Source organism: Sorex araneus, chromosome 1, assembly GCF_027595985.1.
Source record: "Sorex araneus isolate mSorAra2 chromosome 1, mSorAra2.pri, whole genome shotgun sequence".
NCBI lineage: Eukaryota > Metazoa > Chordata > Mammalia > Eulipotyphla > Soricidae > Sorex > Sorex araneus.
The window spans coordinates 119,530,415-119,552,808 of NC_073302.1; the positions used below are offsets into that span (position 1 = coordinate 119,530,415).

Genomic DNA, 22,394 nt, shown 5'->3' on the forward strand with positions numbered 1-22,394 from the left:
AGGAATGAACTTTGAGTGCAGAGCCAGGAATCAATCCTGAGCACCACCGGATGTAAACCTCGCCAACTGCTCCTCTTCCCGTGCCCAAAACCAGGACAACCTTCACCATTAATTTGAAATCATTTATCCTAAAATATTCAAAATTGGGGCTGGGAAGATAGTACACTGAGTAGGACATTTGCCTTATATATAGCCAACCCGAGTTGGATCCCCAACACCCAAATGGGGAGCCAGCCAGCCAGGAGTGATCTCTGAGCTCAGAGCCAGGAGTAAGCCCTGAGCACAGCTGAATGTGACCCAAAAGGCAAAAAAGAAAAAGAAACAACCTAAAACATTAGAAATAGCACTATATACACACACACACACATTGGCAGTACAGCAATAACACTTAAGTTACCTATTAAATAACTATGGAGTAGGTCTTCTATCTTTAAATCATACTTATACCTACCTTTGGAAAGTTATTATTTCACATTTATCTTTAAGTCATACTTTCTATCTATCTTTGAAAGGTTATTATTATTATTATTATTATTATTATTATTATTATTATTATTATTATTATTATTTGGTTTGGGGGCCCACCCAGCAGTGCTCAAAGGTTATTCCTCACGTAGTGCTTGGGAGGTTGTTTCTGGCACAAGGTTGTTTGTAGCACAAGGTAGAGGGGATGCCTGACAATCCCACATGCAAGTCACGTGCCCCGGCCCTCCAAGCTATCTCCTCGTCCCCAAAAGGCTATTTTTAATGTCAAATACTAAGACGATCATAAGGGCTCCTGCTGGTGAAACAAGCATCACCAATCAACAGTTATGCCAACGATCATGCGATGACAAAATCGAGCCAATTAGTAAAAATAATGATGTGGAGCAGCAGCAAAGTAATGCGTCACACGACCACACGCCCTGGGCCCTCTGTAAAGCCCTTTCAGGTTGCTCTTTTGGTTGTTGTTTGTTTTTGGACATTTGGGCAGTTTAAGGATCACTCCTGGCAGTGCTCAGGGGACCATATGTGATGCTGGGGCAACAAATCTGGGTTGGCCACCTGCAAGCACCTTACCCCCTTTACTAGCCTCCCAGGGCATTTGCACGTCCTTATCTTCATTTTCCTGGTCTCCTCACTACAAAGGTGTTTAAAGAAGAAACGAAGACTCAGAGAAGTAGGGTCCACTGGGGGTGACTTGGGGAGGAGTTTAAGGAAATGGCACTTTGCTTGGATTGATGGGGACAGTGAGGCTCAAAGAAATTCAATGACTTGGCAGAGGCTGGCAAGCTAGTACGGGAGTTAAGATGCTTGCCTTCCAGGTGGCTGACCCTGGTTTGAATCCCTGGCACCACATGTGATCCTACGAGCACCTAGTCAGTCCTGATCACAGAGCCAGGAACAGGCCCCGAACATCACTAGGTGTGGCCCCCCCCAAAAAAAAACAAAACAAAAAATACAGAGCTGATAAAAATTTGAGGGGGGGATTAAAAATAAATAAATAAATAAAAATAAAAATTTGAGAGGGAATTAAATCACACCTGCCTGACCCCATGGTCAACTGGAATGCTGTCAAAAATATTATGTGTCCATACCAACATGCGGCACTGAAAATAGCCATATTTGCACAAAACAGACATGGTTGTGAAAAGGCTGGATAACTATGAAACATTCTCTCACTACCATCATTAGCATAAAACTGTAATGGGAAGCTTTTATATTCCTTTTTCAAAGGCAGGGCAAAAAAATGATAAGGAAGTACAAACTCAATCACTTATCTGAAAAAAAAAATCAAAGAACTGTCAATCTATTCTAACATTTCATTGCAGAGCATACTAGCCCATCATCCTCCAATTAACTCTTCCTTACTTCCCCACGCCTACAGCTAATTGCATTCTGGTTGCAGATAAAAAGAAATTGAGGGCCTGAGTGAAGAAATGAAATGTCGGCGTCTGTCCGGATTCAAGGAAATCAATAATAGCGGTGGAAACTCAAGCCCCGGGATTTTTGGAAAATACAGTTTTCCAAGGTGTTTCCATCAGAAAAATAAATCTTGTGAAGAACTTGAAATGTGATTAAAAACAAAAACAAAACCAGTATTAAGGTCTCATCAGCAACCCAGCTTGTCATTCTGAATCAAATCAGCAAAGTAATCCATCCGCCTATGAATTCACTTCATTCAATTCAGCATCGACAATCAAGTACACGCACAACTTTCAGCATCGGGAATGCACTAGCGCTGCTCTGGGGAAACCGAAATAAGGATAAGGAGGTGGACATTATCCTCCGACTTCCGTGCTGTGAAAATGGTAGTTCTGGCTCAAGTTTCCACAGTGAACATGCTCTCCAGATATTTTAGACATGCAAATAAAACTAGTGTGGAAAAGAGAAATTACCTATTAAGGCTTCAAAACAGTTAGCCATTGCATGTCGCAGGTCAGATTCTCTACAAAGGTCAGGTCCGTGAGCATAAAGCATGAATCGATCCAGTTCAAGTTTCTACAAAATTCAAAGTGATAACAAGAGAGAATTTGACAAAATGATAACTGCAGTAACTTAACCTCAGGATAAAGGATTATGGCTGCAAATTAATTGGCCCTATACAGGTAGAGTTTGGTCCACCACTTACTCCACAACGGTTTAGCTTTATATAACCTTGACAACCCAGGATCCCCCTCCCCCACCCAAACAGGCTTGATTATACGGGAACAATGATGCCATCATGAACAGATTTCTATGTGGGAAAATAAATGCAGAGTCACTTAAGACCTTGGAATCCTTTACATCTCTTAATCTTTTTTAATTTTAATTTGTATGGACTTGGAGGTCTACATCTTTGGGTATGTTCCTTCATTATTGAGTCTCTACCCTCATTTTTCTGAAAGTTCAAGTGAGATCTTCTGAGCAAAGGGCGGGATTTATCTTCAGGGACCAAGGGATATTCTTTGTAATGAATTGTTTTTCCGCCTTAAATTTTGGCCTCAGAAAAATTTTAAGCTGTATCTGAGCTCAATTCTAGAAATCATAAAGAATTCATGAATACCACAATGCACAGTAACGTGACCTCTGGCTTCATTTTAATCTGTTTTCCTTATCCTGAGTTCTGTACTTATTATATCACAATATACAAACCAACTGAAGCCCCTTCAGAACTTAGACATATCATGAATGAGCTTTGTTAATAAAATACCTGAGATTAAATAAATGGAAATCACAATGATCTCTACAAAACAGAGAAAGATACAAACACTGTGTCAACATGGAATCAGTCTATTACCATGTCATTCAATTCCATACCAACTTTCTAAGCAGTAATAGGCCACACAATATGGAACAAGTCACAGGCCAATGAACAGAACCAGGACAATGAGTCTTATCTGTCCTTAGATAAAAGATACTAAGATTTTCTTTTTTTTTTTTTTTCCCTGAATGGCTTTGGGAAGGAGCTTGCTTTTATTTATTTACTTATTTATTTATTTTTGCTTTTTGGGTCACACCCAGCGATGCTCAGGGGTTATTCCTGGCTTTGCACTCAGGAATTACTCCTGGCAGTGCTTGGGGGACCATATGGGATGCCGGGGATTGAACCCAGGTCGGCCGCGTGCAAGGCAAACGCCCTACCCGCTGTGCTATCACTCCGGCCCCCAAAAGATACTAAGATTTTCATGTTTCAATATCTATACTAAAAAATATCCATCTCCATTTGCGTTGGAAAAAGACAGATAATAAAAACAAGACATATGTGCTCTCAGCATTTTATGTTGCTCAGAATTCATGAGCATAAAGTGTGTTCAAATGAGACTTTTGACTACCACAAATGCAACAGCAGAAAACACCTCCTTAAAAAAACTGATCCCCAAGTACAAAAAAATTGATCCCTGAGCTTATGCGAGAATATGTAAATTGCATCTGTTTCACAACTTCACTGGGAAAATCCAATTGTTTGCTCTCTCTGGAGCCCCAGCCTGACTAGACTGCAAGCCACACTTCGTATTATGAAGGACGATTCTGCTCTGAATGCCGGGAACAGCCTAATTTCTTGCAGTCTCTGCTCTTCTCCGCATTTCTTCAGAGACAGAAGTGGATGTTTGAAGAAGAGAGTGGTATTCGAGTGTGTGTGTGTGTGTGTGTGTGTGTGTGTGTGTGTGTGTGTGTGTGTGTGTGTTAAAGTGTTGGAGCAACTGAAGAGCTGTCTAAGAACTTTGATAAGATTCACATAGGGGTTGGAATTTGCAGCCCTTCAAAATATCCCCCTCCTAAGTGAGAAAGACCCGGACTGTTGACTGGTTTTGGGTCTTGGCTATTGTAAATAGCGCCGCAGTAGACACAGGACTGGACTCTGGCTTCTGCACCACGATGGTGCTGGCGGTGGGAATGAAGGGGGCTGGCACTGAGTGGAATGACTCAAAGAGGCTTTGCACAGTGCTCGCGGAAACACGTCACTAAAGTAGAAGGAGCTCACAGTTGTCTCTGCTCCTGGCATTGGTCTCCTGATAGACCACTCACTGCATTTTATAGGTGTACGGGTTTGGTTAATAGTAGGCAGAAATGAGACTCCTAAATGAGAATGCCACTGCCACCCCCAACCCCCCGCCACCCCCGAAAAACTCTTGTGAGTTTTGATTATTGCCTTAAGCAATCTCTATCTTTTTCTTCCTTTTGATAGAAATGTTTGAATTTGGGGGGGGGGGTTGTTTTTTGTTTTTCTGATTTGGGGCCACACCTGGCTGTGCTCAGGGCTTACTCCTAGCCCTGCACTCAGGAGTCACTTCTGGAGGTGCTCAGGGGACCATATGGGATGCTGAGGCTCAAACATCGGCTGCATGCAAGGCAACTGTCCTACCTACTGTACCATCTCTCTGGCCCCAAGAAATGTTTGGATTTGACAGAAAAGATTAGATTTGTAAAAAGAATTTAACCAAATGATGCCCGTTTCAATTCAATTTCAATCTCAGGGCAGTTTGTTTGTTTTTTTTCTTTATATTTGGTTTAAGTTTCCATTTCTCTTTGTTTCTTCCATCTTGCAGCTACATGAATAGCAAAATAGATAAACAGAAAAGACTGGATAAGACTCATCCTAGTTTTATGCTTGAGTCCTTATTTTTATTGTGATTCTTTAGGTAATGGTTCTAGTGTTGTTAGTTTCTTAAACCGTGGCCCGCATCCCTCAATGGGTCAGGTAACTAAACGGGGAAAGAGGGAGGTGAACAGTTAAAAAAGGTTTCTGAACCACAACAATGAAAAATTAACTCAAGATCAATGGTATGGTGGATTTGAAGTGTTTCTGGTAGCACGTTCCCACATTGCATTCCTCGGGGTAAAACTGAGTTGCCAGTGAAAATCATGGAAAGTCAAATACATGCCCTAAAAGTAAATGGGGGTAAAAGTTTCTATTAGTAAACCAGCTAAGTGTGGCTAGGTGGCTGGCTTAAACCCTAATTCTCTTTATTGCTGGATTTGTGATTTGCGGGGAGGCAACTCAAAGACCTGTAAAATAACCCTGGCTGTTATTAATGGCCGGGAGTATTCTGTTGAAGCTCGAAATCTGCTTGTTAAAGTCAATTAAAAACAAATGTTAATACCAAAATGTTACACAAAGGGAAAATACAAAATGGTCCAATTCTTCTGCCTTGTTCTCATGTTCCTTTTCCCCGAATGCTCAGCTCCGTTTGCACACATCTGTCAATTTTCTCCTCTTCTGTGATCAAGTTACCTCACTGTGGAGTTCATTAGCTGCTGGCGGAACTCACCAAGGTAACAGAACTAATAAGGCTGCCTCCTTAAAACCCGAATCAAAAATCTTTGCTTGGCCTATAAAATATTAAGCCTTTAATACGCCCTAAAGAGTGACTCATTCAAATGCAAGGAGACGCAGATGCCCGGCGCGGTGAGGAAGGCGCCAGTCTTCAGGGCCGGCGCGTTGGCCGCTGGCTGTACCTTGGCGAGCATGGCCAGGTGCTGGTTCTGCACGATGGCTGTCCGGTACGTGGCCAAGCCTCCTTCCTCCAGACTGGGAAACAAGTAGTACAAGTGGACACTGGAAGGGAAGAGAGAAAGAAGAACAATGAAAGAAAGCACGCGTGTAGATAAGCATTGCAACACTCGGGCTGGGGCTGAGGCGCACGCTCTCTGGGTCCCCGGTGGTCTTGACATGGAGGTCCAAGGGAAGGGTCTGAAAGTTAAGTGGCGGCAAACAGAACCAGGATGCGCTGAGACCCGACCAGAACCGTCCACGGAGAAATAAAGTCGGCTGACAGATTTCTCTGATGCTGGGTAATGATCGGAGACCCGAGTGATTGGCCGTGCGCTGCTGGGAGCAACCCTCCCGGCTGCTGGCAAGCTGGACCAAGGAGCGAGGGGTTTGCCTGGACAGGGAACAGGGAGGGACCCCCGAGGGGAAGCCTAGGAGAGCCCTGCGGTGGCGCCACGTGCACCCCTACTGAGGACAGACGGGGACAAGGGCACCGTGGGGAGTGCTGGCACAGGTGGCTGCTGTGATTATGGCAGGCCGGGCCTCCTGCGGGGAGCCAGGGGGCAGGTGGGTGCCAGGGGAAGCCAGTCTGCAGCTCTGTCGGGGCCACTCTGCTGAGGCCCCTGCCACACGCACGAACAGCAGGCTCAGCGGCTAGCCCTCGGCTGGGGAAATGACGAAAGGGGCCAGAGAGATAGGACAGTGGGTCGGGCATTTGCCCTGCACACGGCTGACCGTGGCATGCTGTACGATCCCCCGAGCACCACTAGGAGTGATTCCTGAGCATCACTGGGTGTGGCCCCAAAACCGGAAAAAAAAAAAAGTAAATAAATAAATAAATATACCCAAAGAAATTACTAAGGAGAGGGCAAGGGAGCACAAAGAGAAGGGTGGGTCCTCTCCCTTGAAAAGAAAAATTATGTGAGAACAGAAAAACCTACCTTCCTACTCCCCCTTGTAAAGGAAGGGCCTGAAATACCTCTTCAGAGGAGACGCATATAAGTATGTAAACGGTACACACATGCGCACACACACACACACTCCACACATACTAAATTTTAGACATTAAAATCACTGACACCCCCGCCAATAATAGACATTAAAATCACTCACACCCCCCTAAAAATCTAGACATTAAAATTATTTACACAGACCCAAAAATACATTAAAATTACTTACACCCCAAAATATAAGCATTAAAACTACACACACACACACACACACACACACACACACGCAATCTAGCCATTAAAATTACTTGCGAGCTCAACTTCCCTTGAGATCCCCCCAAAGTGAGAAAGGGATCAGAGACAAATCCTAGAAAATAAAATGACATTTAAAAATATCACCCTTCCTTTACAAGCTGGAATAAGCTCTGAAGCATCCCGACAAGGCCAGATGATCTCTGGCCGCTGGAGGGACTTGTGCAAAAACTCCTTGTGACCGGGCGCATTAGGACCCCCTCGAGCACGGCCAGGCCCACAGCCGCCGTCTACAGCTTCCCGGCTCCAAGGAAGAGATCACGAGCCTGGTGTTTCCACGGCTCCCTGGCTGGCTTACAGAGAAGGCACTGGACTAGAGGTGCTCTCTTGCAAACCCTCCTCACCTGGTCAGAAATTCAACCACCGCGTCGCCCAGGAACTCCAGCCGCTCGTTGTGATTGATCCTATGGGGGGAATTTATACCATTAGCAAAGGGGCCGGAAGAGACAAGCACAGGGTACGGCGCTCGCCTTACGCACGGTCAACCCAGATTCCATCCCTGGCACCCTGTGTGGTCCCCAAAGCCCCGCCAGGAGTGATCCCTGAGCACAGAGCCAGGAGCAAGCTCTGAGCACTGTCTAAACCAAAAGAGGGCACTTGCAACAGTCCGCGTTTTCATTTTCCCCGCCTTCTCAGTGAGGCTGGCCCCGGTCCTGACGGTCTCAGCCGGGACACAGGGGGAGCTCCTGCCATTCAGTCCTCAGAGTGCTCCTGCCCATGGGCTCCAGAGTTGATCCCGGCCCTCCCACGCCTATATCCAGGGTGGAGCATCCCCAATCTGGGCCAGGCTGTTCTTGCTCCAAAACCGCCTGCTATTCCCAGAAAAATGAGTCTCCCCCACCCCCAAACACTCGAGCCCCCCCTCAGTTTGGCCCAAACGCTCTCTCCCACCCTAGACTTCCCATTGGCGGCCATGGAGAGTCCCACTGAAGATATCCCCTGCCAACAAGGCCTTGCAAAGTGCTCGCTTGGGAATCCCTGCCAGAATGGCCTCATCAAAACGACTATGTCTTCCGCCCTTCGCCCCTCAGCCCCTGAGGCTGCCGGCTGGATTAGCCCGGGAGGGCCTAACCCCCAAGCCAAGGGTCTCAACTCTGAGGAGCGTTCGTTCAACGCTGAGTGCTGAAACGAATGGAGAGGCTCTTCCTACCTCTCGGGAAACTTGGTTCCTGAGGCGTGAGTGTACATGCGTGCATGTGCGTGTGTGTGTGTGCACTCGTGCACATGTATGCAAAGAATGCTCTGCAGAACCAGACTACAGGCTCCGGGGATGTGTGTGTGTGTGTGTGTGTGTGTGTGTGTGTGTGTCTGAAGCATACTCTGCAGGACCTGACTCCACAGGCTCTATGTGTATAAGTGTGTGTGTGTGTGTGTGTGTGTGTGTGTGTGTGTGTGTGTATGTGTGAAGCATGCTCTGCAGGGCCAAACTCCACAGGCTTGGTGTGTGTCTGTGTGTCTGTGTGTGTGTGTGCGCATGTATGTATGAAGCATGCTCTGCAGGGCCAAACTCCACAGGCTTGGTGTGTGTGTGTGTGCATGTCTGTGTGTGCGTGTGCATGTATGTATGAAGCATGCTCTGCAGGGCCAGACTCCAGAGGCTCTGTGTGTGTGTGTGTGTGTGTGTGTATTTGTGTCTGAAGGGCCATACTCCACAGGCTCTGTGGGGTGTGTGTGTGTGTGTGTGTGTGTGTGTGTGTGTGTGTGTGTTTGTGTGTGTCTGAAGCATGCTCTGCAGGGATAGACTCCACGGGCTTCGTCAAGTAGCTTAACCAAGGCCACTCTGGCTGCAGTGCCCCAGGCACGGGACATCGACACTGCAGGAATAGGTGGCCTTCAGCTCTGCGGGGAGCCTGGGCATGGAGCAGAAGGGCTGCCGGCCACACACACCGGGAAGGCACGCCACAGAGGGCACGGAGCCAAGGGCTGGACGGCGACTACAATCACCAAGTGCAACTCGACACGAATTTCATGGAAGGGAAGAGAAGAACGTGCGAGCCCTCAGGTGTGCGGGGGGAGAGCGGAGCTGCTGTGTGGGAGACGTGTCCCCTGGCAGGGACAAGCTGAGGGAGAGGGTGGCCGGGAGATGCTGCTCACAGCCGCTTCAGGGCGGTCAGAAACAGGCTGCCAGGGCCGTAGGCAACGACCGGGTTGACTCTACGTCGGGGCCAGGGCTGGGAGTGGCGTGAATGTGGGGAGGGCGGGGGAGGGCGGGGGAGGGCGGGGGAGGGCGGGGGAGGGCGGGGGAGGGCGGGGGAGGGCGGGGGAGGGCGGGGGAGGGCGGGGGAGGGCGGGGGAGGGCGGGGGAGGGCGGGGGAGGGCGGGGGAGGGCGGGGGAGGGCGGGGGAGGGCGGGGGAGGGCGGGGGAGGGCGGGGGAGGGCGGGGGAGGGCGGGGGAGGGCGGGGGAGGGCGGGGGAGGGCGGGGGAGGGCGGGGGAGGGCGGGGGAGGGCGGGGGAGGGCGGGGGAGGGCGGGGGAGGGCGGGGGAGGGCGGGGGAGGGCGGGGGAGGGCGGGGGAGGGCGGGGGAGGGCGGGGGAGGGCGGGGGAGGGCGGGGGAGGGCGGGGGAGGGCGGGGGAGGGCGGGGGAGGGCGGGGGAGGGCGGGGGAGGGCGGGGGAGGGCGGGGGAGGGGCCGAAGGAAGGACCATCCGCAGAGGCCCACGGCTGGGGAAAAGACCGAGAAACCCTGCTCTGAAGCAAAGAACGTTGCAGGGAAGATCCGAGGCGGGCAGGACATAGCTCCGTGGAACAGCGGTGGCCAAGGCCCAGGCCGGCCCAGCTGCAGGAGGCAGAAGGGACACGGGGACTCTGGCCGGAGGGGCGGGGAGCTGCTGAGACAGGCAAGAGGAGAACCTGGACTGTGTGTCAGGGCCTGTATTGCTGCTCGATGCAGAAGGGAAAACTCTGGGGACAGACCACGGGGGGGGGGGGGCGGAGGGGGGCGGGGGGGAGAAGGAGGGAAGCATGAGGACAAGTGTGACAAGGAAAGAAGGTGCCCGCCCCCCGGGGCTGGACACACCCGAGCCTGCTTCTGCTTCTCTCTGCTTCCAGAGGCGCCCTTAGAGGGCTCTGACCTGCCGCTCAGTGTTCTCGAATGTTCGGGGCAGTTGAGCCTAAGCTATTTGAGATGGGAGAGACAGTACAGAGGGGAGGGCGCTAGCCTTCACGCCGCCAACCCAGGCTCAGTCCCCAGTCACCCCCACAGTCCCCTGAACCCACCAGAAGTGGTTCCTGAGCACAGAGCCAGGAGTAATCCCTGAGCACGGCCAGGTGTGGCCCCAAAGGAAAGCAAAACAAAATAATGATTGGGCCGGCGCAACCGTACGGCAGGTAGGGCACTTGACTTGCACACAGCCAACCCAGGTTCCATTCCCGGCATCCTCTATGGTCCCCCCAGCACCTCCAGGAGTGATCCCTGAGCACAGAGCCAGGAGTAAGGCCTGAGCACCACTAGGTGTGGTACAAAACAAACAACAGCAACAGAAACCCCCACAAAAGGAAAATATTCAAGGTTAATTCATCTTCTTTGCTGCCAATCCTTAAGCCAAGGTAAACTACAAATTTCCACGGTGAGACTTAGTACTAACTTTAAAAGACATTTTAAAAAGAAGCAACTCAGTACTATGATTTTTGATCCTTGAAGCAAACAGCCTGTCCCCCAAAACACTATCTCTCCACTGTCACCATCAGCAGGAAAGAGAGGGACTGCTGAACAGTAAAATACCTTAACCCCAAGTCCTCTGCCAACATAATTTCATGAAACCTAATAAACTATAGTTCTGAGATTACGGTGACTAAAAAATATTACCAGTTTTTCTGAGTGCAGAAATTAATATGACTGTATTCTTTTTCATCAGCCAGTAAAAATAAAAATGCATTTTCTGCAAAAGGGCCTGTTTTCTTTCCAACAGTTCAAAGTACTAATCAGGAAAATCTACTTAACATGGGAAGCAAGGAACTGGCAGGGGGATGGGGTGGAAATAAACCTTATTTGAACTGTCTTACGTTTTATTAAGGAATAAGATACCTAGTCCAAGAACAATAATTGCTTTGAATCACACACTATTTTGAATGAAGTCATAGTAGCATAAATTTTCCTTCAACTTCATTTATAAACTTGCAGGGCAATCAGAACTGAGCCTAGGATTTTAATAACTACACAGTCAGAACCGCCATTTAGTGTGTTAAAATGCAAGGCCGTGGTTTGACCAGGGTTTATTCAATAGTGAGCCTGCGGTCCTTAAAATAATTCGGCCATCACCTGCATATATTTTCCTGTATCTGCACTGGGGGACTTCCTTCTGGCAACAAGCCACAAACTAAAATGGGAACTAAATCCACTTTAGCTTATGATTATACCAGACAATTCCTAAGTCTAGTTATCCGAGAGGGGTGAGAAATGCAGAGAGAAGGCTCGTCCTACGGACACAGTGGCAACTCTTCTGTCCCTTCTTCCTCTGTTGAGACTCTCTTTAATCACCGCCGTCATAAACACGAGAAGGCCCGGAAAGATGTTTGCCGGGCAGTAAACGCGCCACTTGTTCCTGAGACCTGAATCAACAGCCACCGTATGAAATCTTAACAACTGTGTGGCACGTCTGGCCTGAGAAATCCTAAGTTTTCTGTACAAGCACAATGGTGCCACGCAAAAGGTGAGTGTTACAAGGCGTCAGTCACACCATAGAAAACCACTCTGAATGGCCAAGTCCAAGGATAACCACTGAGCCACAGACAAAGCACGTTTTCCCGTTGTAGTTCCGACGTCCAACGGTGGCTGGCGGGGCAGGGTGAGAAGGCGGCCAGTGGGCCTTCCTCTCTGTCCAGGAATCCCCTCCGCTCACTCTACCCGCCAGGACACTGGGGCGAGGCCGGGTCTCACAGCAGCCAGATCTCAGTCCCACAGGAGCCAGGGAGCCCAGGTCAGGCACCGTCTTTGCAACTTAACTTGACATACATGTCAGGCAAATCGCTCTGTGAAATTCATATATACATAATACATGCCGCTATGAGGCTTTTTGTTTGTTTTGGGTTTTGTTTTGCTATTTTTTAAATAACAAAATTGTTTGTTTTATTGTAAATAATAAAATTGGGGTTTTGCTTTGTTATTTTTTAAATAATGATTGTTATTTTTTAAATAATGATTAATAAAAAAAACTTATTTTTTTTCTTTTTTGGGTCACACGCGGCGATGCACAGGGGTTGCTCCTGGCTCTGCACTCAGACATTACTCCTGGCAGTGCTCGGGGGACCATATGGGATGCTGGGACTCGAACCCCGGGCCACCCACATGTAAAGCAAACGCCCACTCTACCCACTGTGTTATATCGCTCCAGCCCCTTGTTCTGTTTCTATTTGGGGGCCACACCCAGTGATGCTTAAGGCTTATTCTTAGCTCTGCTTCAGGGACTAATCCTGGCAGGGCTCAGGGATTATATGAGGGGCTGAGGATCCAACCCAGGTAGGCCACCTGCCAGGTAAGAACCCGACATGCTCTATTACCTCTCAGCCCCTATCAAGGTGTGGTTTGTTTTGTTTTGTTTTGTTTTTGCTTTTGTTATTTTGCTTTTGGGGTCACACCCAGCAATGCACAGGGGTTACTCCTGGCTCTGCACTCAGGAATCACTCCTGGGGTGCTCGGGGGACCATATGGGATGCTGGGACTCGAACATGCCACGTGCAAGGCCAATGCCCTACCCGCTGTGCTATTGCTCCAGCCCCTCAAGGTGTGTTCAATGCAAAATACCATCTGCAGACAAAGTCTGTGACTTCCGTTTCCTTAAACACAGAGACACGAGGGAACTTTCACCTTTCTATCTATACCTTTACCTCTGGAATTTCTTCACGCATACATCTAGCAATAACTCTCCCACTGAAAAAGTCAAACAAAAACAAGAGCCGTCTGCTCGGCTCTCTCCCTTTCCCGCTGCCAGTCCCTGGCCCCTGTTCCCGAAGCTCTTACACACATGACTTGAATGCCACGAGCGCCTAATCCTTCGGAGACTCATCCCGTGGTAACATTTCACTGCAATTTGCATAAGTTAAATATAACCGTACAACTGAGACTTAGGGGATGAACAGTGATACTTTTTAAAATTATGGGTGGCATATTCACTTGAGATGATGCTATCATAAAAGTTAATTATTTTGTAGGTGGGAGCAGCAGAGAGCTTTCTAATTTATAGATTTTAAGTCTTTGTGCCTTTTTGTAAGTCCTTGCCAGATCCCAAGTCAGATTAGGCGAAATGCTAAGCAGCCGTTTAAGTCTCTCACGGCTCTGATGGCTTCCGAAGTGCCTCCGTTTGCTGAGGTGCAGACAAAAAAAAAAAAGGCAGGAACCTGGGGCACCGGGGAGATGAGAGCAGCATTCTCTCCCTTTGGATCTTGCGGGGAGCCCCTGCTTGAGCGAAAGGCACTTATTGCCAAAGGAAATGTTTCTGCAAAAAGCCAAGAGGAACTGAAGCTATAGAATGGGGGTGAAGGTGTTTGCTTGCATGTGGCCGGCCCTGGTTCCATCCCTGGTACCACACCTGGTGTCCCGAGTACCAAGAGTCAGCCTACAGCACTGCACTAGGTGTGGCCCCAAAAACCAAGGAGAGGGGGAGGCGGTTCATAGACTTTCAAGATGCTTATAATACACCCACGAGATCAGCCTGTGACACAGTCACAAGACACTGATGATGTGCCAGCACTCCAATGTCAGCAGGACGGGGTAGAATGTCACAGGGTTATGGGCACCACACAGGAGGCTGTACCGTGACGACTGACATTCTGGGAAGGGAGAGACGAAGGCCATGGCAAGGTCAGCACTGGAGTCTTAGACAGGATGGCAGAGTCACAGGGGACGGGACGCTGTGCTTGCAGGCGGGGCAGTGAGTGTCCGGAGAGGAAGTGCAGACTCACTCCGTGGAGCTAAGACACAGCATGTGGGGCAATGCAGCAGGTAGGGCGCTTGCCTTGCATGCAGCCACCCCAGGTTTGATCCCTGGAACCCCCATACGGTTCCCTGAGCACCACTAAGAGTAAGCTCTAAATGCAGAGCCAGGAGTGCGCCCTGAGCAACGCTAAATTTGCCCCCCGCCAAAAAAGCAGACTGTATCATACACAAGAACCTGCCCAGCACCTGGATGGCCGCGCTGACGGGCCGAGGGATTCCTCTCACTGAACTGCAGGCGGAACATCCAGAGTGTGCACGGCCCAGATGGCTCCTCTGCCCTCGGGTGGGTGATTAAGGGTGCTTTTAATTAGACAAGCCTTTTCTGATCTCTGCCACTCAGGGAACTTCACAGTGAGGCGTGAGAACATCTTCAAGCCGATATTTAAAGTTTCATTCCCACCTTTCCTTTTACCTCTTGACTGATGTGCAAAGAGAGTTTGCGATAACCTCAAAAAAGAGAGAGCAGTGCAAAGTAAGCCAAGCGAGAAAGGAAAGTGGGCCGGAGACAGTGCAGAGATAAGGCGCTGGACTCGCACGAGGAGGGGCCCTGAGCCCCGGCAAGAGTGATCCCTGTATCCACGGCAACTGTTCAGCATCTGTACCGCAAACCGTAATGACTAAAATGAGAGAGAGAGAAAGAAGGAGAGAGAGAGAGAGAGAGAGAGAGGAGAGAGAGAGGAGAGAGAGAGAGAGAGGAGAGAGAAGAAAGAGGAGAGAGAGAGGAGAGACGGGGAGAGAGAGAGGTGAGAGAGGAGAGAGAGGAGAGAGAGAAAGAAGAGAGAGAGGAGAGAAAGAGGATAGGAGAGAGAGGAGAGAGAGAGGAGAGAAGAGAGAGGAGAGAGAGGAGAGGAGAGAGAGAGGAGAGAGAGGAGAGAAGAGAGAGAGAGGAGAGAGAGGAGACAGAGAGAGGAGAGAGAGAGGAGAGAGAGAGAGAGGAGAGAGAGAGGAGAGAGGAGACAGAGAGAGGAGACAGAGAGGAGAGAGAGAGGAGACAGAGAGGAGAGAGAGAGGAAACAGAAAGGAGAGAGAGAGGAGAGAGAGAGAGAGGAGAGATGGGGAGAGAGGAGAGAGAGACAAGAGAGAGAGGAGAGAAAGAGGAGAGACGGGGAGAGAGAGGAGAGAGAGAGGAGAGAGAGAGAGGAGAGACAGGAGAGAGAAGAGAGAAAGAGGAGAGACGGGGAGAGAGAGAGGAGAGAGAGAGAGGGGAGAGAGAGAGAAAGAGGAGAGAGACAGGAGAGAGAGAGAGGAGCAGGAATTGCCAAAGAGGGAGACCAGGGTGGGGAGTGGCTTGAAGGGTGAGCCTGGTGCTGGGAAACTTCACTGGTGGAGAGAGGGTGTCGGAACACTGTATGACCGAAGCCCAATCATGAGTAGCTGTGTAATGCTCTATCTCACGGTATTCAAGGAAGAAAAGAGAGGGAGATCCCGGAGCCAAGAGTCAGCCTTGAGTGGCACTAAGTGTGGCCCCCAACAAAACAAAAACACACAAAAAAAGAGATATATAAAGAAAAAGGTAGCAAAGGAGGCCATGCCGGCTGGGAGGGGCGGATGAGGGCGGGGGTTGGGGGGCGCGTGGCATTCTCTTGGCTGTGTCAAGCCTCGGTCTGAACTCTCTGTCACCTGTGACCCAGCACTATGGCCACCTGTAAACCTTCCAAGTCTAGATGCCCAGAGGGACCAGCCTGCTCATCCAGCTTTCCAACTTAACGTTTTCAAGCCCCTCACGCCAGCGCTCCTACTGGCTCTCAGAGCTCCACACGCAGAAGATCCGTGAGAGAGCCACACGGATGTCCCTTCCAGGCAGACGGCACACGCTTCCAGCCAGCCGTCCACAAGGCACACAGGTCACTGAACACCGACATACTTCCTCCCTGATTCCTCAGGGGCTCAAGGTCACACCCTTGGTGAATATTAACAGAAGACGCTTTCTCTTCTTCACATCAGGAAATGAAATAAGAAAAAGCTAACATTAAACAAACTTCGTCATCTGGAGACAGAGAGAGGGTGCAGGAGGTAAGGAGCTCACCTTGCAAGGGGCCGGCCCCGGGCGGAGCCCCGTTACCCCAGGCCAGTGTCACCCTAATAATAACACAAGACAAAATGTCACGGGAAAGAAATACTACAGGCCATCTATCACGAATGTAGACATAGAAATCCTCAACACAAATACTAGCAAACTGAATTCCCACAATATGAGAAGAATTATAGGCCATGGTCAAGTGGTATATATCCTAGGAAAGCAAGGTTGGTATAACTGTTGGAGAGCAATTAACAAAATACACTATAAATAGAAAAAAATTTTTTTAAGTAGTGCTAAGGTGAGGGCTGGAGCAATAGCACAGCAGTAGGGCATTCCCCGCCTTTCACATGGCCGACCCGTGTTCGATTCCTTCGCCCCTCTCAGAGAGCCTGGCAAGCTACCAAGAATATCGCACCCGCACAGCAGAGCCTGGCAAGCTACCCGTGGTGTATCGGATATGCCAAAAACAGTAACAATAAGTCTCACAATGAGAGACGTTACTGGTGCCTGCTCGAACAAATCGATGAGCAACGGGATGACAGTGACAGTGACACTGCTCAGGTGGAGTCAGAGCGATTAACACAGCAGGTAGGGCACTTGCCTTGCATGCAGCTGACCCAAAACTTGCTACAAAGCTACAGAAATCAAAGATATGAGACAGACACAGATATATCAATGGACAGAACCAAGACTCTCAATATAATCCTTCACCCAGACAAACAGCCAGTCTCAGAGAGCACCAAGAGATTTCATTTTCTACCAAAATTTTTCGAAAATAAAAGACATCGTCAAGAGAATGAAATGACTATCCAGGGCCAGAGATACAGTACAGGGGGTGAGGAAGGCGCTCCCATTGCAAGTGGCCAACCTGGGTTCAATCCCCAACATCCCAGACGATTCTCCGAGCCCCACCGGAAGTGATCCCTGAATGCGGAGTCTGAGGAAGCCCACTGCTAGGCACCTCAACCAAAATAAAGAAATAAAAATAAAATGACAATCCATCAAATGAGAAAAAAAAGGTTTGCAAATCATCTATTTGATGAGGAGCTTACATCTGGAATATGAAAGTTTGTAATCCAATAATAAAAAATAAAACCAAACAGAGAATGGAAAAAAGGAATAGACTGTTTCTCTAGAGAAGATACGTCAGTAGTGAATAAGCCATTGAAGAAATATAAACAAAATGACAATGAGATTAGAAACTCATACTGCTATGATGGCTGATGCTGGGAAAGATGTGCAGGAATCCTGGGGCCACAGGGATAGTCCAGTGGATAGGGCGCTTGCGTTGCATACAGCGGCTGACCAGGGTTGAATTCCCGCCATCCTATCTGATCCCTTGAACCTGCCAGGAGTAATCCCCTGAGTGCAGAGCCAAGTAAGCCGTGAGCATTGCCAAGTGTGGCCCAGTGCAAAAAGCAAACAAATCAGAAGACTTAGACTGTGATGCTAGTAGTCTGACAAGCCCTTTAAAAAGTTAACTATTGGGGCTGGAGTGATAGTATAGTAGGTCAGGCATTTGCCTTGCATGCGCCAGACCCGTTTCGATCCGTGGCATCCCGGTCCCCCAAGCATCGCCAGGAATAATTCCCGAGTGCAGAGCCAGGAGTAACTGAGTGCAGAGCCTGAGCATTACTGCGTGTGCCCCCAAAACAAAAACAAAAAAGTACCTATTGAACCAACAATTCCTCTCTGAGATACATACTCAAGAAAAAAAAAAAAATCAAACCGTATAACTACAGAAAAACCTGTATTAAAATAAAAATAATCACTGCAACATCATTCAGAACAGATTTAAAAAATCAAAAAAGAAACAATCCAGAAGTCCAACGAATACTGAATTAATGTAATTTGAAGTATTAATTAACAATAAAGGGGCTGGAGCGACAGCACAGAGGGTAGGGCGTTTGCCTTGCACGTGGCCAACCCGGGTTCAATTCCCAGCATCCCATATGGTCCCCTGAGCACCGCCAGGAGTGGTTCCTGAGTGCAGATCGAGGAGTAACTCCTGAGCATCGCCGGGTGTGACCCAAAAAGAAAAAAAAAAAAAACAATAAAAAGAAATGCAGGGCTATCCATAGCATAGCATGGATACATCCTGAAAACTTTACCCGAGATAACCAAAGCCAGTCATAAAGGAACAAGGACCACAGGGCACCACTTCTAAGAAACATTCGTAATGGAGGAATCTGTAAGATTTGACAGCAGGGGCCAGTGGATAGCACAGTGGGTAGGTCATTTGCCCTGCGCGCGATTGACCTGGGTTCAATCCCAGGCATCCCATATGGTCCCCCAAGCACCGCCAGGAGTAATTTCTGAGTGCAGAGCCAGGAGTAACCACTGAGCATTGCTGGGTGTGACTCAAAAAGCAAAAAAAAAAAAAAAAAAGAAGAAGAAGAAGAAGAAGATTTGACAGCAGGCTAGGAGGGGATGCTAGGGTGGGCAGGCTGAGGGGAAAGGAGGGGCACAGGGTCCCTCGTGAGTGATTTAAAAATTTTCTAGGAGCTGAAGCAATAGGACAGCAGGGAGGGCTGTTTGCTTTGCATGAGTCCAATCCGGGTTCAATTTCCCAGCATCCCACATGGTCCGCCGAGCACCCCCAAGAGTGATTCCTGAGTGCAGTAGCCAGGAAATAACCCCTGTGCATCATTGCTGGGTATGACCCAAAAAGCTAAATAAAAAATAAATGTTCTGAAACTCAACAGTGATCATGGCTGCTGCACTGTGTCACAAATATGCCGTAAATTACCGCACAGGACACTTGACATGGGCCACAGCATATGTGTTCCAGCTCAATAAGGGCTGATATGAAAATGTCTTTACCTTGACGGAGTGGGGTCGTCTTGTCCCAGTCGTGACATAATGTTTATTAAAGTGTTAATCCCTATGAAAAACACACAAACAATCCTGTTAGAAGCACCCTCACATCTCTTTCACAGACCCTGCAGAAAGACAGTTATTTACCCACTTGTACTTAACAGTCACTACCAGCTGTAGCCCAGGTGGCGTGGCCCTCGTGGCTGGCCCCCAGGCCTGAAGTACCCAGCCCTCATAGCCAGGAGTGGCCTCGAGTCCCGAGGAGAGACCTGACACCCACCCCCAACACACACACACACACACACACACACACACACACACACACTCAAGAGAACATACTCAACAGGAAAAATAACATCATCTAAATATAAACACCCACCCTCACTGAAATGCTCCCAAGCCCATGCTACTCCATGTGGGTCAGGAAGATTTCTAGGACAGGGCTGGAGAGAGAGCTCAAGAGTCTGAACACAGGGCTGGAGTGATAGCACAGCGGGTAGGGCGTTTGCCTTGCACGCGGCTGACCCAGGTTCAATTCCCAGCATCCCATATGGTCCCCCAAGCACCGCCAGGAGTAATTCCTGAGTGCAGAGCCAGGAGTAACCCCTGTGCATCACGGGATGTGACCCAAAAAGCCAAAAAAAAAAAAAAAAGAAAGAAAGAAAAAGAGACTGAATAGGGGTCTCCGAGGAAGGAATCCAGGTTTGATGCCCCGAAGTGTATGGTCCCTTGAGCACCTTGCTGGGATGGCTCCTGACCAAGGCCAGGTGTAGAAATAAGCCAGAAAAAAAAAAGGCTTTCTGGGAAGTGGTTTCATCCTGGCACTTGGGGGGGGGATCTGTTTTCCGGCCACATCCTGGCAGGGCTCAGGGATCATGTTGGAGCTGGACATCGAACCCAGACCTCCCCTATGCAAAGCCTGTGCCCGGGGCCTGCGAGCTCTCTCCCCGGAGCCCAGGGAGCCACAGTGGAGGCGACCTCACTTACGGCAGGGGACTCGGGCCAAGACAAACACGACAAACACACCTTTTTTCCGCATGTGCATATGGTGAACTTTCCTGTCTCCGTATTTGGGCTGCCGGATTCCACAGTTGGACAAGGAGTTCCTGGCGTGATCGGGATTCATTCCGAAGTTTAAATGATGGCTCGGGTGAGTCATGGCCAGCTAAAATGTCGATGACATCAGCTCAGTCTTAAGCGCTCGCAGCAAACTCCCACCTTGACACCAGCCCGAATGGAAGCAGGAAAGGGGCCTGATTCACGAACCTGATGTTCCCATCGGAATCTCCATGTCCAATTCCTACAGCCAGGGGTGGGGGATGGGGGGTTTGGGGGGGGAGACCAGCCTCCTCTTGACAAGCTGAAGAGCGAGCCACGTCTTTCGGAGGAGATTTAGAATACTCAGGACCCTGGCGCATATGCTGCTTGTGCCCGCGTGGCTGGGCACATGTGGTACCTGAGCACCTGTGTCACCCGCATGTCCCCTCTGGAGACGTGTACTTTTATGCTTTCCTATCTAATGCTGGGGTATGTGTAGGGGCTCTCTCCACCCTTGGAGAAGCCCGTGTACTCTCTTGAGCGTGTTACTCTGTCTCTCTTGCTCTCCACTCTGCCACTTTTCTCTTCCTCCTTTCCTTCAAAAATCTGCCAAATAAAATGTTTTACTTCACACACACACAAAAAAAAAACAAAAAAGAATACGTAGGACGCAAGAGTCATAAGGAGGGGAAGGCTGAAAAGGGGGCCTCTGACAAGCAAATCTTAGCTCCTGTCTAGTTCTCTATGCACGGACTTGAAACAGTGTGAAGAAAGGTGGCTGGAAAGTGGGCAGCCATCAGCGAGGAGAGAAACGGAGCTTCTCGGTGCCTCAGCCTCTCCCGGACCACAGCTCTCCGCGCTGCCTCCCTGTGGGACCTGCCGCATCTGTTTCTCCCATCCTGCCACGACAGGCGAGGGCAGGAGGGAGGCGCTTACCTGCAGGAGACAGCGGTCCTGGAAAGTGTAGCCTATCAGTTTATCCAGGTGCATCAGGCACTGGTGGTAGCGGATGTGATGGGTCAGAACGGGCAGCATCATTGCGTGCTGGGGGGCAAAAAACAACCTGCCGTGAGTCCGAGGCCATAAAAAAAAAACGAATAAGATGGCTTCTTTCAATTCACAACAAGAAGCACAACAAGAAGCTCAAATCCCATCTCCAAAGGGATCTTCTCTGTCCAACACCACCCATCCCCCAACACACACACACGCACACATACACGCACACACACCCTCAGATCTGAATGGAACAGGCTCCCATACACAGACACACACACAACCTCAGGTCTGAAGGGATCAACACTGTCCACACCCTCCTCCATACACAGACAGACACAGACACAGACACAGACACAGACACACACACAGACACACACACACACACACACACACACAAAACCCCTCAGGTCTGAAGGTATCAGTGCTGTCCATACCTTCCCCCATACACAGACACACACACAGACACACACACACACCCTTAGGTCTGAACGGATCATCTCTGTCCAACATCCCCCCAAATATAGACATACAGACACAAACACACACACACTCACACACACACATTCCAATCTGAAGGGATCATCTCTGTCCAACACCCCCAATACACAGACACACAGACACAAACACAAATACACACATGCACTCAGGAATCATCTGTCAACACCCCCTCCCCCAACACACACACACACACACACACACACTATGAACTGGTGTCAGCCTTGGCACCCTGGGCCTCCCATGCTCTGCTGGACTCCGCTGAGAAAAGGGAGCTGGGGTCTGTCCGGCAGTGTCCACTGCGCCCAGCGCCGACTGAAACGGCGCCATGGGGGGGGGGTGATGGGAGGGGCGGCCACTGTTCCCGACCAACCCGGGCGGAGCTACTCAGAGGGCCGACGGGCGTATCCTAGGGCTGGTCATCCAGGTCCACCAGGATGGAGGGCAGAAACAATGCCCGCTGTCAGTGAGAGAGGACTGCAGACATGGCGCGGTGGCAGGGCACACGCCTGGGGTGCGTGAGGCCCCGGGTTCGACCCCCAGCATCGCAGATAGGGAAGAAAGAAAAGGAACTGCAGAGCCAGCACTCGAGGCCCCAGAGTTAATCCCCAGTGTCACAGGTCCGCAGAGTAGCCCGGGCCCACACAAGGACCTGTCAGGCTGGGAGCGGCCAGGAGCCCCCGAGCACTATTCAGGATCCCGGGGAGTCCCCCGCCCCCACTACACCTCCACATACAAAAAAACGGACTCAAGAGAAACAAAAAGTCGAGTCTCTGGAATCGGCGCTACCAGCTTCCCTCGTAACACCGTTTCCCACAAATTCCGGGGGCTCGTGTCCTCATTCTCACGCATTCCCAGGAATCTTCCCCTTTCCTCTCTGAT

The 22,394-nt window shown here is 49.6% G+C and overlaps 1 protein-coding gene across 4 annotated transcripts in view; it reads right to left on the minus strand.

Moving 5' to 3' along the window:
- Positions 1-22,394, minus strand: part of DROSHA (drosha ribonuclease III) — a 129,664-nt gene that overhangs the window by 43,238 nt on the left and 64,032 nt on the right. For all 4 annotated transcript variants that reach the window (XM_055132420.1, XM_055132414.1, XM_055132406.1 and 1 more), the window contains 6 exons: positions 20,958-21,065; positions 20,010-20,148; positions 18,990-19,050; positions 7,560-7,619; positions 5,920-6,019; positions 2,379-2,481 (listed from right to left, as the gene is read on the minus strand). In XM_055132420.1, coding sequence (XP_054988395.1) covers positions 2,379-2,481; positions 5,920-6,019; positions 7,560-7,619; positions 18,990-19,050; positions 20,010-20,148; positions 20,958-21,065 — 571 coding nt within the window. The remainder of the gene's footprint in view (positions 1-2,378; positions 2,482-5,919; positions 6,020-7,559; positions 7,620-18,989; positions 19,051-20,009; positions 20,149-20,957; positions 21,066-22,394) is intronic.